The sequence below is a fragment of the Hypoxylon trugodes genome (genome assembly GCF_022578975.1).
Source record: "Hypoxylon trugodes strain CBS 135444 unplaced genomic scaffold F4822scaffold_13, whole genome shotgun sequence".
Classification (NCBI taxonomy): domain Eukaryota; kingdom Fungi; phylum Ascomycota; class Sordariomycetes; order Xylariales; family Hypoxylaceae; genus Hypoxylon; species Hypoxylon trugodes.
The window spans coordinates 306846-320215 of record NW_026250028.1 but is presented as its reverse complement, the minus strand read 5'-3'; the positions used below and the strand labels follow the sequence as shown (position 1 = coordinate 320215).

The following is a 13370-nucleotide window of genomic DNA, read 5'->3' as shown; positions in this document are numbered from 1 at the left end:
ATTGAAACATAAAGTCGAGGGAAATATGTTTTCGAGTTGTGCGTGGGCATTGTCGTGATCTCGGCAAATTTGACCTGTATGAATCATCTTCACTCATACGGTGTTCATTCCCTATCATTCTCACTCATATGGTATTCATACTCTATCATTGTCGCTCATATAGTATTCATATAGTGTTCACGATGCATCATGGTGACTCTAGTAGTAAAAATGTCAGCGGAAAAGACAGGATATATAAACTTGTTATGTAGAAATAAACTTAGCTAGAATATGAATCAATTCCCAGTGTTTTATTCAAACTAGAATTATCCGCATCGTGCAATTGAAATTGTGGTATGTCAAATTCCCAAGTCCATTTTCCTACATCCACCCATCGAAGATGACAATTACGTTCCCTCAACCTATGTATTAAATTCTGCGGTCCTATCAAAGGACAACCCACATATGAGGAAAAGAACGAGTCGACATCGTCTGAGAAAGAACAACAAATTCAATTTAAAGATTTCCGAACTATTACACACTTCAAAAGATACAAATTGCCTAAATACTAATTTCCCATACCCTTCCCAGAGTTCATTTGCAACATGCTTCGTAACGCCGCCGCCTCCGCCTCCTGACGAGCCAGACGAAGTTTCAAATCATCTCGTTCCTGCTTGACAGATTGAAGTTCCCCTTCCAACTCGTTGATGCGATCAATTCGTTTCTGCCGATATTTCCGAGCCGCAACATTATTGCGTTGGCGTTTAAGAGCTGTAACGGGGTCTGTAGGGGGTGAACGACCCTTAGTTTGGGGCGTTTGAGTTTGACTGGAAGAAGCTTGAGGTATTGGTGGTGAATAGGACTCTTCAGAAGGTCCTGCCTCTGACTCCGGTGGCTGCATGTGAAGGCCAGGAGGAGGTTGAGTAAATAAGAAATCAGTATTGGGTTCGCAGCTAGGCAGCGTCTCTGAAGCTGAATTGTGTGGTATTATATATTAGCAAGAGTGTAATAGAAGATAGAGGTAGGTAGTAGATATATATAACATAGCAAGGGAGAACACACCATCTAAATGTCCAGAATGCACGTGATTCGCGAATACAATATCGTCGCCTACCCCGTCTAGGCCGGGAAGGGACCAATCTAGTCCATTTATATTGTCGTCATTTTCCAACCCCAGGGACCAATCTTCAGGTGAGAGCTCGATTGAAGAGGAGCCCCCAAGTGACGGGAAGAGATCCGCCGGCCCTGAGACGGAACTCTCCCAGTCACACCAGCTAGATTGGTTTGAAGAAGGCGGCTCTCTGGCATGGTGGGCAGAGGCCGAGGTAGATGAGTCTGACGCAGAAGGCTGTGGCTGCCGAACTGTGTGCCATGATGATATGTTAAAATGGCCTCGTCTCGAGGCCTGGTTAAAACTGTATAAAAATTCTAGGGTGATTGCTTAGCCGCCGTTCTTCCGATTGAACGGCGTGATGGTCTTCCCAAAACAAGATGGGGAAAAAAAGAAGTTGAAGAGGAGAAAAGAACAAGACTGCACCAGATCTCGAGGCGCGCTTAGCTCTTTTTAAACTCAAATCAAGATCTATCTAAATTGATGCGGGCTAATGGACTAATACTTTAGTATGTACTTGGTGGGGAAAACGGGAAGAGAACCAGAAAGAAAAAGGGGGCGGTGCATCTCACTCCGGTCGCATAAGGTTTCATCAACCTCCGACTTTTCAAGCCACATTATGCCGCTTAGTGGGGTATTCATGTGGTACATGTGCTTAGTGGTGGCAGTAACTTGGGCGAAGTACATAAAAATGTTACTTTCATTACTTCAGCTCTTCGGTCTTCTGCCCCACCATCATTCCTTCACGTAATTCTATACATTCAGACATTTTACCTACCTGGGTATACCGCCCACTTCCACCTCATCGTTACATACGCCGATGCCTTGGATACCCGCACTCCGGCCATGATAAACGCAGTTCTGGTCTTTAATGGCCAGGGACAGCCCCGGCTGACCAAATTCTACACTCAGCTGGTATGACCTACATGTAATCCTATCTCACTAAAACAGCAAAAGCAAAACTTGGTTTTTCGTCTGTCACAGCAGCAAGCTAAGCAAATCCTCATTCTCACCTGCAGGAAACCAGTATTCAGCAACGTCTGATCTCCGAGATATTCACCCTAGTTTCGAACCGACCCGACGGCGCATGTAACTTCCTCCCGCTTCCTCCTCTACTAGCCGCTTCAGGTACTTCGCACTCGGCCTCCGAGCCGCATAACGATGTGCCGTCGCTAGTAACATACCGAAACTATGCGACGCTCTACTTTATCATCATATCGACATCCACGGAGTCGCCTCTTGCACTGTTAGATCTGATACAGGTGTACGTCGAGTCGCTGGATAAGCTATTCGAGAACGTGTGCGAGCTTGACCTTATCTTCAACTTTGAGACCCTACATGCCGCCTTGAGTGAGATGATCGTCGGTGGTGTTGTCATCGAGACGAACCTCGACCGCATAGTTTCTGGTGTTCGCGCTCAAGGTACTGTCGCCAAGCGTCCCGTCAACGAGACTAGAAGTACGGGGTTGGGTGCTGGCCTAGGTATGGGTGGGAACTTCGTATGGCCTGGCCGGTAAACCCCGCGCATGGGTAGCCAGCTATGTGAATATTAGGGCGTCTGGCGTTTCTTTGGGATCGACTACGGTTACGGGATAAGCATCGGGTAAGAGATATAGCATTATGGTCATCGTATTTTTAAGAGGAGATTCCTGCATTATACAGCTCCAAAGGTAACATCAAATTGGGTATTTCCCAGTCCCTGAAACTCCGTCCATGCAATGTGATTCTTATAACGTAGGTACAATATGTAAAATCGGTCATTTGGTGTTTGTGATCGCTTCTATATCGGGTTTTCGCCTTTCGTGTCTTTGCTCGGGAGAGAATGCGCCTAACGCACCCCAGATTACGTCTCGGACCTAAATTCATGTTATCAGATTATATATCGAGAGCTATTACGCAAATATCTTAACTTACCCCTTGCAATGGCTGGTTCTCCCTTTGCCAATCCATAAATAAGACGGAATAAATCAGAACGACTGCCAAAGGTACCGTATTAATTCGTGCCCTAACAGATTATACCATTGTTTTCATAAACTCACAAGTCACACTAAAGAGTTGTGTTAATTTGACATATTTATCCCACCGCGGTCGCGCAGTCGCAAGCTTCATTCTTCGCTTATACCGTCTTTCGAATCGGAACTGTTCCTTCTCGGATAGCTTGGAGAAATCTGGCGGCCAGACTTTCTTAGGTTTATATCGACTGTCGTAAAATTGCGGTATGGGTTTCGGAATATTTCGTAATTTGGGAGCTACACGCTTTAGGGTCATTCCTCGTATTATCGTTGGAACCATGGTGGGCTGGCTTTTTTTTCTATGTTGGCTTGTCGATCAAGTCGGTTTGGATCGCGACGAAATTCGATTCTTCAATTGGAGGGGCATTTTCTTGAAATGTGGCTTGACGAATGAATGCACAGCCTCATGTATTACTACTCACTAGCCACATTTGTGACCCCTTAAAGGTATTCGGCTTCGTCTACTTTGGATTTATAGAAGAGAATTTGTTATTGTAGTTATCGTAGTAAGATTTATCTTTCCGGATAAGTTTACTGGAAAAAGAAAATAAATTTTTGCTTCGCAACCCAAATCCTACAATTACAAGAATCGAACTCAGGCCTCGATCGCTTTACACCGCCCGCAGTCCGACCAGTATTCCTTAATTCTTCGATCATGCCTAGAGAAAAACTTATTAGGGGTCCGCGAGCCTACACTTAAGTAAGCTCTTGAACCCCTAATATACTCGAGACCCTTTATTTTAGATATATATCCCGTAGATCTTCGCGATGGGCTGATGTCCACCCAATAGATGTCTCAGCCGAGGATATCCCACCAAAGGCATCAATCTTGTACGACCTTCCCGTAGTGATTAGCTAAGTGGCTTGATGATTACGTGTTGTATATCCCTAACCCTGGAACCCATTTCACAAAAATGAAGTCTTTACCCTAAGAGAAGACTACTCATTTCCGAAGAGCTTATAGCCATTATATAGCTTGATCTTAGCTAACATCCCCTTACAAACCCGCTCAACGCTAGGTAGGTAAACATATCTGATATCTGAACGCAACTTTGAAAAGCAATCGATCCTAGTACGCCTTTGGTATCTCATGCAGGCCGTTCTATGCAAGATTCCCTTCTTCCCCTCATTAACCCTATCCCTAACCCTCGTCTTCTTCATTATCCCCAACCCCCTCCATTGTCATACCCTTACCCTTCTCATTACCACAACCCTCGTACCACCCCAACGAAACAATACCCTTGATTACTTAATAAGTTCTCTCCCAAGAAGTCCACCAAACCCCCACATTCGCAGCAACTACCAAATCCAGCATCTTCAAACCCTCATCAAAAACAATCAGCTTCCCCATCTTCGCCCTCTTTCCTCTATTTCCACCACCTGCTCTTTCTCGTCCGAGACTAAGATCTAGATGCCAATCCGCATCATCGTCACTATCCCTATCTAAACCTTGCGCCTTTTGAAGCACCCGATTAAACTGGCTCTGTATCTGATCCCTTGCCCGCGCGGCCCCCTCAGGTGCAGACTTTTTCTCGTTGAAGATCTCGCTACTTGGAAGGTTGAACCGGAGTTCGCTTATCGGCTGGCCTTTGGTTTTGTGGGCCCCACCACCATTTCCACTGCAAGAATCCCCTCCGTCAACTAGTGGGTTGAAAACTGCGCCGGTATATGTCGGGAGGATATGCAAGCATCTAAGACTACGCCCCGCATTTCCAGTTACGAATTCACAGCGACCACCCCATGGGGAATTAAACACATAACCGCGCGGTCGGAGACCAGGGGCGGGCTGGGTGATAACCGGAGCCTCGCCGCCATCAAAATCCCCACCGAACGACCCTATAGAAGCGACACTTCCGTGTCGGTCATGCTGTGGTCGGTTAGCGGGTGAAACCGCTCGATCATCATCGGATGAACCACGATGGTGCCGGAATTTCTCTCGCAAACCAGCGGTGAACGATTTCGAATATGACATCATAACTTGCCGCTCGAAAGCATTCGAGGCCGTAGTAAGGTCAGGTGCCGGGAAACGTGATGCGGAGGATGCGCTTCCAGGACGGAGGTCGAGACTGCCTCTTATATCCGCGGGTGCTTGAGCGGGCATACCGCGGAATTTAGCGTATCCGGATGTCTCTAAATGTATAATAATCGACGGAGAAGGTTGGTGATGCTTTTCATCGTTAATGAGCTCGGGGTTTTCTAATTGGAACGATGCTACTTTTCCAACGTTCCATTGCTGGCCTGAGCTCGGATCTCTCCTAATTAGGGTTAAAGAAAACGGGGCGAATGGACGCTGTTTAGTGGGCGATGGTGATCGGCCATTACCAATTGAACTATAGGGATCTGGTAATTCACTTGGTCGAGCTGGTAATGGTGGTTGATCCATACTTAATCTAGGTGGATATTCTGGTTGGTCGTAAACTGGTCCTCGTGGTAAGTTTCTGTCATAAGAGTCCGCTGTAACCGGTCTAGGACCAAGAGGTTTTCTGTGAACGGGAACGGCTGGTGGCGCGGGTTGAGGGGATAGGGACTGTTGCGAAGGACCCGGTGGGCCAGATTGAGGAATTGGCTTTCTTATCGGGATTTGCGCTGAACTGCCATACCCTTGGTTTTCTTTTCCGAGTGGAGGTAATTGTCCATTATCGTCTGTTCGTGATGAGGCGAGACTTGAGCCCCCAGGTACCGGCTTCCTATGGATCTGGTTACCTGACCTTGAGCTCTCCTCGCTCGTTCTAGGAGACGATGAAGGTAAGGCCTGGCTAGGGGGCGGTATAAGTGCCTCATCTTCAGGGGTGTTTAAATGAACGTAGTATAATGAACTAGCCACATCTTCTGCTGTGACATTCTTAACCTGTGGTTTTTGAGTTGAGAGGATGATATCTAAGCCAGATGTTAGATAGGTATTTTAAAATGGGTTAGAATTATGCGATATTAAAGCTCACCTCTTGTACCGGGTACTCTTGAAATGTATAGAGTGATCGGATCTTGCCTTTCTTCGTTAGGCTTTTTCGGATATTGCGGCGGATTGGCGGCTAGATAGTTTAATGAGGCTAGCGAACGTGCCTCAACATATTCGCCCTCGTACATATTTGTTGATTTATCCAGTTTCGCAGATTTCTTAGAATGTGAGGGTATTGTTTTATATGAGAGTCCGGCCTAAAGATGATGAGTAAAAAGAACAGGGATAAAGAATGAAGATGAGGCGTATCCCCTGATCGTGCGAATAAAACCAGGGAAGTTTAATCGATCGCGCCACCTCGTGTCGAAGGGAAATGTCTGTCGATCCAAGGTTTAACCACAGGGTTGGGTTGAATCTAAATATATATCGTCTATCGTCAACGTGGACAGGGATTAATACTTTGATTTCGACAGCACATCCGAACGAACCAGGCACCCAAAATTAACTTGTCAGGTGTCGGTATGTAATTGAAAATTCACAATCGAGTCCCTGAAATAAAATAGTCACTGAATATGAATTACGTTGTCGTCAGTGGCGTTGTAACGAACGGTAAAGACAGATTTAAACCAAGAATTCGTCAGCATCGGGGCTGAGCTGGTTTGAGGGTTGAGTTGGCTGAGTTTTTGGTTTTATTTTTTGGGTGGTTGACTCTTCTTTCGCGATGCTTCTCTCAGCTTTAAATCGCTAAAGTCGCCTAAAATCAGGCACCACCAAATACCCATGTACCTAAATTACAGGGGACCTTACTCCACTAAATAAGCACCTCTCCAGCCTGTGGATTCCCTCCGTCTGTCCACTAACAGCGGAATGCAAACTATTCTTTAATCACATAAATAGCCACTTATCTACATTAATATTATAGTATAAGAGTGTATATGCAATAACAGTGGCAAAACCCCGAATTATTACCCCTTTTTTTATTTTTAATACCAGCACAAGGACCAAGTCACACGATACATAATCTGACATTCATTCATCATCACCTACATAAACTCAACCAACATATTTGTCACTAACCCCAAGACACATGAGTAAACGACATAAGACACCAATTTTAAAATGTCAAGATATTCGACGATCTGTCCTGATAGCCTACTAAACTACTCGGTCCAATGAAAAGGGGGCGCAACATACCTTGCGGAGCACAAAGCTCAGCCGTACGACTTATTGGTTCCGTCCAGCAGCAAACTTGTTAGAAAATCTGCTCAATAACGTCATACTTGATATTTTTACTAATATAACCCGACAGCTGGTAGGGAAGATCATACATATCTATCTAAATTATATAAATTCATATCTATCTACTACACGCTTATCCTAATGAACAAAGAACATACAGAGGTATCTAACAAAACTAACTCCGGCTCCCATCCAACGGTCTCCTCGCAGAAAACAAATATTTATGTCTCAAAAGTTTCATACGTGTCCCCGTTTGAACCTTGAAGCACAAGGTCACCCTCTAACTTCTCCCGTAATATGTGATGCGCATTGTTGCGACGTAATTTCCTCTCGAACTGAACGGTACCACATACGGATGGCGACCCCTTGAATAAAAGGTCGATCTCTTCGAGAGTCCGGCCCATCGTCTCGGGAAAGAAGCAGTATACCGTAACCGGAATACAAGCTGCGATTATTGCGAAAATTATGTAATACTGCCAGCCGATGCTGTAGATGGCGACGGGGGTTACCATTGCGATAATGAAATTCCTATCGTTATTTGTTAGTCAATCCCCCTAATTAATGTGTTCCTTCAAGGAGAAACGAAGATAGCAGGGTAAGGAAAGTGGAAACTTACCAAGCCCAGTGATTCGCCGTTGAAATTGAACTCATTGCCATACGCAGCCGAATTGGTGCGACCTCGGTACAGTAAAGGAAATTGGCACCGAGGAAACCGATAGGTACGAATGTGTTGTATAGGAAAATGAAGCAGCAAGCGATGACCTGAGCGGGTCGGTTGGAAGCGGGGAACGAAGTGGCGATCGCGAGCGCCACCATGCAGCACGACATGCCGGCGCCGCTGGCCATGAAGACGGCCCTTCGCCCAAACCTGTCAATGGCCACGAATGCGAGGAATGATGAAAGAAATTTCCACGTTAGGGCCCCGCCCGAGAGTATTCGCGACATTTCACTGCTTAGGCCGAGGTTCTCCTGGAAGAGGATCGGGGCGTAGACGCTGATAAGATTGCTTCCGCTGTGGCGTTTATTAGTTTCTTTTCTTTTTCCTGAGAGGGGTAGTTGTGTGACTTACGACATCTGCTGAAAGAACTGCAAGAGAATACAGAGAGCGAAACGGTATGGCAATTTATCCCTTCCTGCCCGGAAAAGCTGCGATAACCCGGCGCCGTGTTTCTTAGACATGTCAAGGGACAATTCGATACCTGAAAGCTCACCCTCGATCTCACGCGAATCCGGAGGGGCACATCTAAGAATAGTGAGATTTTCGAGGGCCTGCTCTTTCTTTCCCATCATCAAAAGCCAGCGTGGCGACTCGGGGAACAAATAAATGCTAGAGATGAGTATTAACGAGAAGACGCATGCGATAGCGATTGGTGGGCGCCATGTGATGGGCCCGGTTTGATACTCGAAGAAGCGCAGGTTGATCCAGGATTCGAGGACGTAACCGAGACAGATGAAAAGACCGTCCAAAACAACATGCCTGCCGCGGTTATCTGCGCCCGAGGTCTCGCTCTGCCACACGGGGACGAGCGAGCTGAGTTGACCGATACCGAAGCCGACTATGATCCTGCCGATGACAAACTGCGGAAGTCCCGTTGACGTGGCCTCGAGGACCTCCCCAAGAAGTGTGAGGATACCAGCAACGAAGATGATCTTGCGCCGACCGTAGTGATCGCCTGTCCATGAACACGAAAGAGAACCGAAGAGAGCGCCGATGACGAAGACCGCAACAACGAACCCCTGAAGTGTAGATCTCGGTCCCTTCTCGCTGGGATTGGCGTGAACAGTGTCGATCTCTGGAAATGTTGCGACCCAGTCGTCCTGGGTGATTAAACCACCGATACCGGCTTGGTTGTAACCAAATAGAATAAAGGACGGAGCGACGATGAGGGCCGTCTGTAACCTACTCAAGGTGTGACCTCGAAGACCCATGCTTCCTCAATAATAGAATGGAAATATTATAGGATGGATTCTAGGAATACGGAAGTGAACCAAGCTACCTATACTAGGTATACGTGAGTGAAGAAAGTAAGATTAATGCGATGTGGAGTGTTTATGGCAAGAGAAAATAAGTATCAGAGAAAAGTACGCAGTTCCTTACTGTTCCTTACTGTTTGGGAGGGGAGTCGTCCTTTTAAACCACCGCTTCCTCTGCAAACCGCACTGCTTGCGAAGTTAAATACGCCTCGAGGAAAAGCAAACCATGATAAAAGGGACAGGAAGCTTTGGGCTATATCAATACTACAGCAGCTAAATCAAGACGGCTCGAACTTTACGGCGGGATGATTTTAAATGTGAGAGGCAATTTGACACTAGAGAATGTCTATACACTTTATTAGAGTATTGGTGTTTTAGTAAGTTCCGCTATATCATCTCTTATTTAATATATCGCTAATAGACTTTTAGACATTGTTAATTTAGACATTGTTAAGTTACCTATATGTCCGAGCTCACGGAACTGTGCTTGTGACAATATCGTGAAGTGTTTCAACACCACATTATACACTACCACCCATCTCAAAGCTAACTTTTCTTATATAAATTCCTCCGATGCCGATAGCGCAAACATACATTATCCATACCTAGATCAGCCCTGCTAAGCGCCCGATTCCGCATGGTTGATGCCGTCAATGCTAAGCCTGAGCGCAAGGGTCGATTGATAGAACATTATGGACTATTAAAGTCAATGTGTATTGACATAAAGTACTCTAGTGAGATCCTTCGACACTTGCTCATGCTTTGGTTGAAAACCTTTTCAGGAGGCTATTAGCTATTCTTAGATACCGAGATCGGTGCCCAATCTACTGTCTAGTAGGTTAGAGCCTCTACCCCTTAATCGCAGTCGTCGTCTAATGATGGGCTTAGGACAACCCCCTACTAGTAATACTTCAATATTCCTGGGATTGCTGTCGAAGTACTTAATCCGCGCCGTGAGGAGAGTATCCGATTTTATAAATCCTATTGATTTTTCTCGTGTAACACATTGATATGACTCTGCTAACGATTGGCAGAACTACACATATTACATGAAAATAATACTGAAAGGAGTCTCGAAGCTATATCAGCCTCATAGATACCTAGACACCCATGAAGGGTGTTATGATTTGCATACGTTTCTAAATATATCGCTAACACTAGACATCCCGGTCGTGGTTGTTTCGCTACCACTACTGGATTGCTGTGCCGTATACCATAGGAACCAACAGCACGTGTTATATTACCACAAATAAAGATCGGTATGGAGATGAACACTAGAATATGCAGTTAGGAGTTTAGAGATCTTGGCTTCCCAAGTTCGCGTGATGGTTCCTACGATAAAATCGTCGATCCTCGCCAAGCGCATGGAGACCCCAGATTCCAATGACGATCTAATCTTCAGAATAAAATCCTAAGCGACAAAAATTCCTTTTCTAGAATAAAGATTTGTAGAGGATTTCTATATTGTGTCATAGCTGTTGGTTTCCTCTTTTCAGGTGAGAAGAGCATAGAGGAACTTTTTTCATGATCGTCATTTGCCTTATTCTTCTGTAGAATTTCGACGAAGGGCTGGAGGCAAGATCGTCAATATCTAACGAGAAGAACTCCAAATCGCGCAGTATGCCAAGAAAGCAGAATAATATAAATTTCCAGGACGGCTCTCTTGTCCTTGAGCTGAAGTCGATACTATCAACCTCATCAACTTTGTCTCGTTCCATCGGTTTCCGCATATCATAACCTCACTATGAAGTCTCACCAAGCTCTAAACTCCCTAGCCGGGTGGCTAGTGTTTGGTATCGGCTATGCCTATCCTTCGGATTCTTCTCTATCTCGCCGTGACAGCTGGGATGATCACATGAAGAAGAACGGCTATCCATCGAACGCGGATGTCTGTAAGATGGTTGCCAATGCTGATAAGGATGCATGGACGAAGTCTAAGGCTTCTGACTACTTTGGTAACTGGTTCTACGACCGCAAAAACAAGATGGGTTCGTCTTCCTTGTCTGAATCGACTGAAACAAATACGTAAAACAGAAAGTAACTGACTAAATACAGATGACTGGTTGCAGCAGATGCATAAGAATGCCACGGCTCATACTGGCAAGACTCCAGGCGATATAGACTGCACTATCCTACACTCCCAGAACTGCCAGCCCCTTCATGATGCCGACTGTGAGACATACAACCCAGCAGCCTGTACGTTCTAGCCTCCTCGGTTTCCCAGTTCTAACCCAATACGAACTAACCCCTTACGGCTTGATATAGTCGCTATCGTACAGACCGAGGCTGTCAATATATACAGTATTCTCGACAACCTTGATATTGCATCCATCAAGAATGTCCTCCTAGAAGACCTTAAGATTACCAATTTGATCAACGATTTTGTCGCCAAGTCACAACTTGACAGAGACAAGAGAGCACTGACGAACGCCGCTGTAAGGGCACCTTCATGAAGACTATAAATAAGTAGTTATAACTAATAATTATATACAGTTAGCACAGTTCATCATATCCGGAATCTTCGGAGCGGCAGGCCTAGCCGCACCCGCTGGTCTTGGAATTGGAAACCAAGCTCTTGTCGGAGAACTTAAGGCGTCAGCAGCAGGTTCGGGTATAGGGGCTTCCGCTTTCACCGGCGTTGGTGGAGCGCTATGTGAGCCTTCCCTACCTTTCCCTACCCCTATTATTGATAATCGTTAAGGGTTACTAACATTGCTATTCAAGCCTTGGCGTCAAACAATTTGAAAGATGGCGTAATTGACGTTACTAAACTGAAAGAATCAGTCGAGAGCGCCCTCGGGGATTGGTTCCAGATGATTAGCGATACGACCGAATCCCTCGCTGCTAAGATTTTCGGAGGTAGTGCTAAGGTCAACGTGAAGCTCGCTGAATTCGCAGAAGCCGTGGACCCTGGCCTCCATGCAAATGGAGTTGATGACCAAACAGCACTTCTTTACCTGTAAGTATACCGTTAATTGGTGAATTCTTCACATGAAATGTTTAATTAACGCTGTATAGATTACAAACTGGATACTTCATGGATCAGCAGCACGCTGACCGGGCCATTAAGCCCCTATTTAACGAAGGCTTCAAGGTTATGGTGAGTTCTCTGGAATACCTAGAATACAGGAAGTGTGCGGAACTAATTAGCGCTATAGAGAGCTGCGTTGATCGGCTACATCTTACAGCAGCGACAATTCTATGTCCTAAGCTTTGTAAGTAGAAATCCTGAAGACAAGGGTCGTTGCTTCACCAGAAGTGCTAATATTACCATGTAGGATAAACTGAGCAAAGATAAGTGCAGCAGCGACTTCGAAGGCGCTTCCAGATACGTAGACGGAGTAAGTTCCCTCATCATTGAGACATTTCCCTTTTGCTTAACTAACAACCCACCCTTAGAAATGCTTTATCCTGAAACGAGGCGGCAAAAACCAATGCGTCAACCACGACGACAACGCGCCGACCGAAGTTCGTCTAATGGGTTCAAACTACAATATCAACCTCGAAAACTTCTTCCGCAACGTAGCCGACTGCAACAACGACCGAAACCAGATGGTGGACAAGAAAAAATGGACCTGGTCTAACAGAGACAACTATCAGAAATGCTTTTTTGGCCTTGTGTATCTCCACACGGACACCCCAAGCGACAGGGACCTATCCCACTTTGATAACAGTTGGGTCCGTAACGAACTTGGATTGAGGACTCCTAGCCACTGGGAGCCTGACAGAGTTTGGTGCTAATCGTGAACGGGTGTAACCGGGGAAACGGTGAACCAACAAGGGGTTGATGACGTGTGGTTTATGAAAGGCCATTCTCGGATTTCATTCCTATGTATTAGTATATAAAGGACTTACCTTCTTGGGTAGCAATATTAAAGCTTCCCCCCTATTCATACAGCCACGTGATAAAGAGGTAATATCTCCAAACTTCAAGCCGTGTACAATCCCTTCCTAGGGTACGCTCCGAAGATGTCATCCTATAGTCAGGGTAGGAGGTGATAGCCGGCCTACTGGTGACCATGATGACCACCCCTTTTGAGGTACGTCCCAGACAAATGATCAATGGCATTGCAGCCGTGGTAAGCTATTGTGATGATCCCGCTGGAGACAATCTTAGATAACCAATATGAGAACTCGTTAAGGCATGAGCCGTAGTCAT

General features: G+C 45.7%; 6 protein-coding genes across 6 annotated transcripts; 2 read left to right on the top strand and 4 right to left on the bottom strand.

The window, feature by feature from the left end:
• Window positions 1-332: 332 nt before the first annotated feature.
• Window positions 333-1049, bottom strand: F4822DRAFT_98140 (uncharacterized protein). The gene is made up of 2 exons (XM_051464271.1): window positions 1042-1049; window positions 333-951 (listed from the first exon to the last, which is right to left on the bottom strand). The coding sequence occupies exon 2, from the start codon at window positions 878-880 to the stop codon at window positions 548-550; it is 333 nt and encodes a 110-aa protein (XP_051308608.1). The 5' UTR covers window positions 881-951; window positions 1042-1049; the 3' UTR covers window positions 333-547.
• Window positions 1050-1633: 584 nt separating this feature from the next.
• On the top strand, window positions 1634-2666 carry F4822DRAFT_98243 (AP complex, mu/sigma subunit). The gene is made up of 2 exons (XM_051464274.1): window positions 1634-2005; window positions 2110-2666. Exons 1-2 carry the CDS (start codon window positions 1937-1939, stop codon window positions 2605-2607), a joined length of 567 nt encoding a protein of 188 aa, XP_051308607.1. The 5' UTR covers window positions 1634-1936; the 3' UTR covers window positions 2608-2666.
• A 2-nt stretch (window positions 2667-2668) lies between these two features.
• On the bottom strand, window positions 2669-3624 carry F4822DRAFT_98118 (uncharacterized protein). The gene is made up of 3 exons (XM_051464267.1): window positions 3130-3624; window positions 3005-3066; window positions 2669-2946 (listed from the first exon to the last, which is right to left on the bottom strand). Exons 1-3 carry the CDS (start codon window positions 3380-3382, stop codon window positions 2848-2850), a joined length of 414 nt encoding a protein of 137 aa, XP_051308606.1. The 5' UTR covers window positions 3383-3624; the 3' UTR covers window positions 2669-2847.
• A 650-nt stretch (window positions 3625-4274) lies between these two features.
• On the bottom strand, window positions 4275-6723 carry F4822DRAFT_422723 (uncharacterized protein). The gene is made up of 2 exons (XM_051459916.1): window positions 6042-6723; window positions 4275-5979 (listed from the first exon to the last, which is right to left on the bottom strand). The coding sequence occupies exons 1-2, from the start codon at window positions 6184-6186 to the stop codon at window positions 4352-4354; spliced, it is 1773 nt and encodes a 590-aa protein (XP_051308605.1). The 5' UTR covers window positions 6187-6723; the 3' UTR covers window positions 4275-4351.
• Window positions 6724-7458: 735 nt separating this feature from the next.
• On the bottom strand, window positions 7459-9166 carry F4822DRAFT_435205 (general substrate transporter; the record flags this gene model as incomplete). Its single annotated transcript, XM_051462132.1, has 3 exons — window positions 7459-7765; window positions 7854-8249; window positions 8307-9166. 3 exons carry the CDS (start codon window positions 9164-9166, stop codon window positions 7459-7461), a joined length of 1563 nt encoding a protein of 520 aa, XP_051308604.1.
• A 1544-nt stretch (window positions 9167-10710) lies between these two features.
• On the top strand, window positions 10711-13085 carry F4822DRAFT_97960 (uncharacterized protein). The gene is made up of 9 exons (XM_051464266.1): window positions 10711-11199; window positions 11267-11407; window positions 11477-11646; window positions 11705-11864; window positions 11936-12170; window positions 12230-12311; window positions 12370-12426; window positions 12490-12552; window positions 12611-13085. Exons 1-9 carry the CDS (start codon window positions 10956-10958, stop codon window positions 12950-12952), a joined length of 1494 nt encoding a protein of 497 aa, XP_051308603.1. The 5' UTR covers window positions 10711-10955; the 3' UTR covers window positions 12953-13085.
• The last annotated feature ends 285 nt before the right edge of the window (window positions 13086-13370 follow it).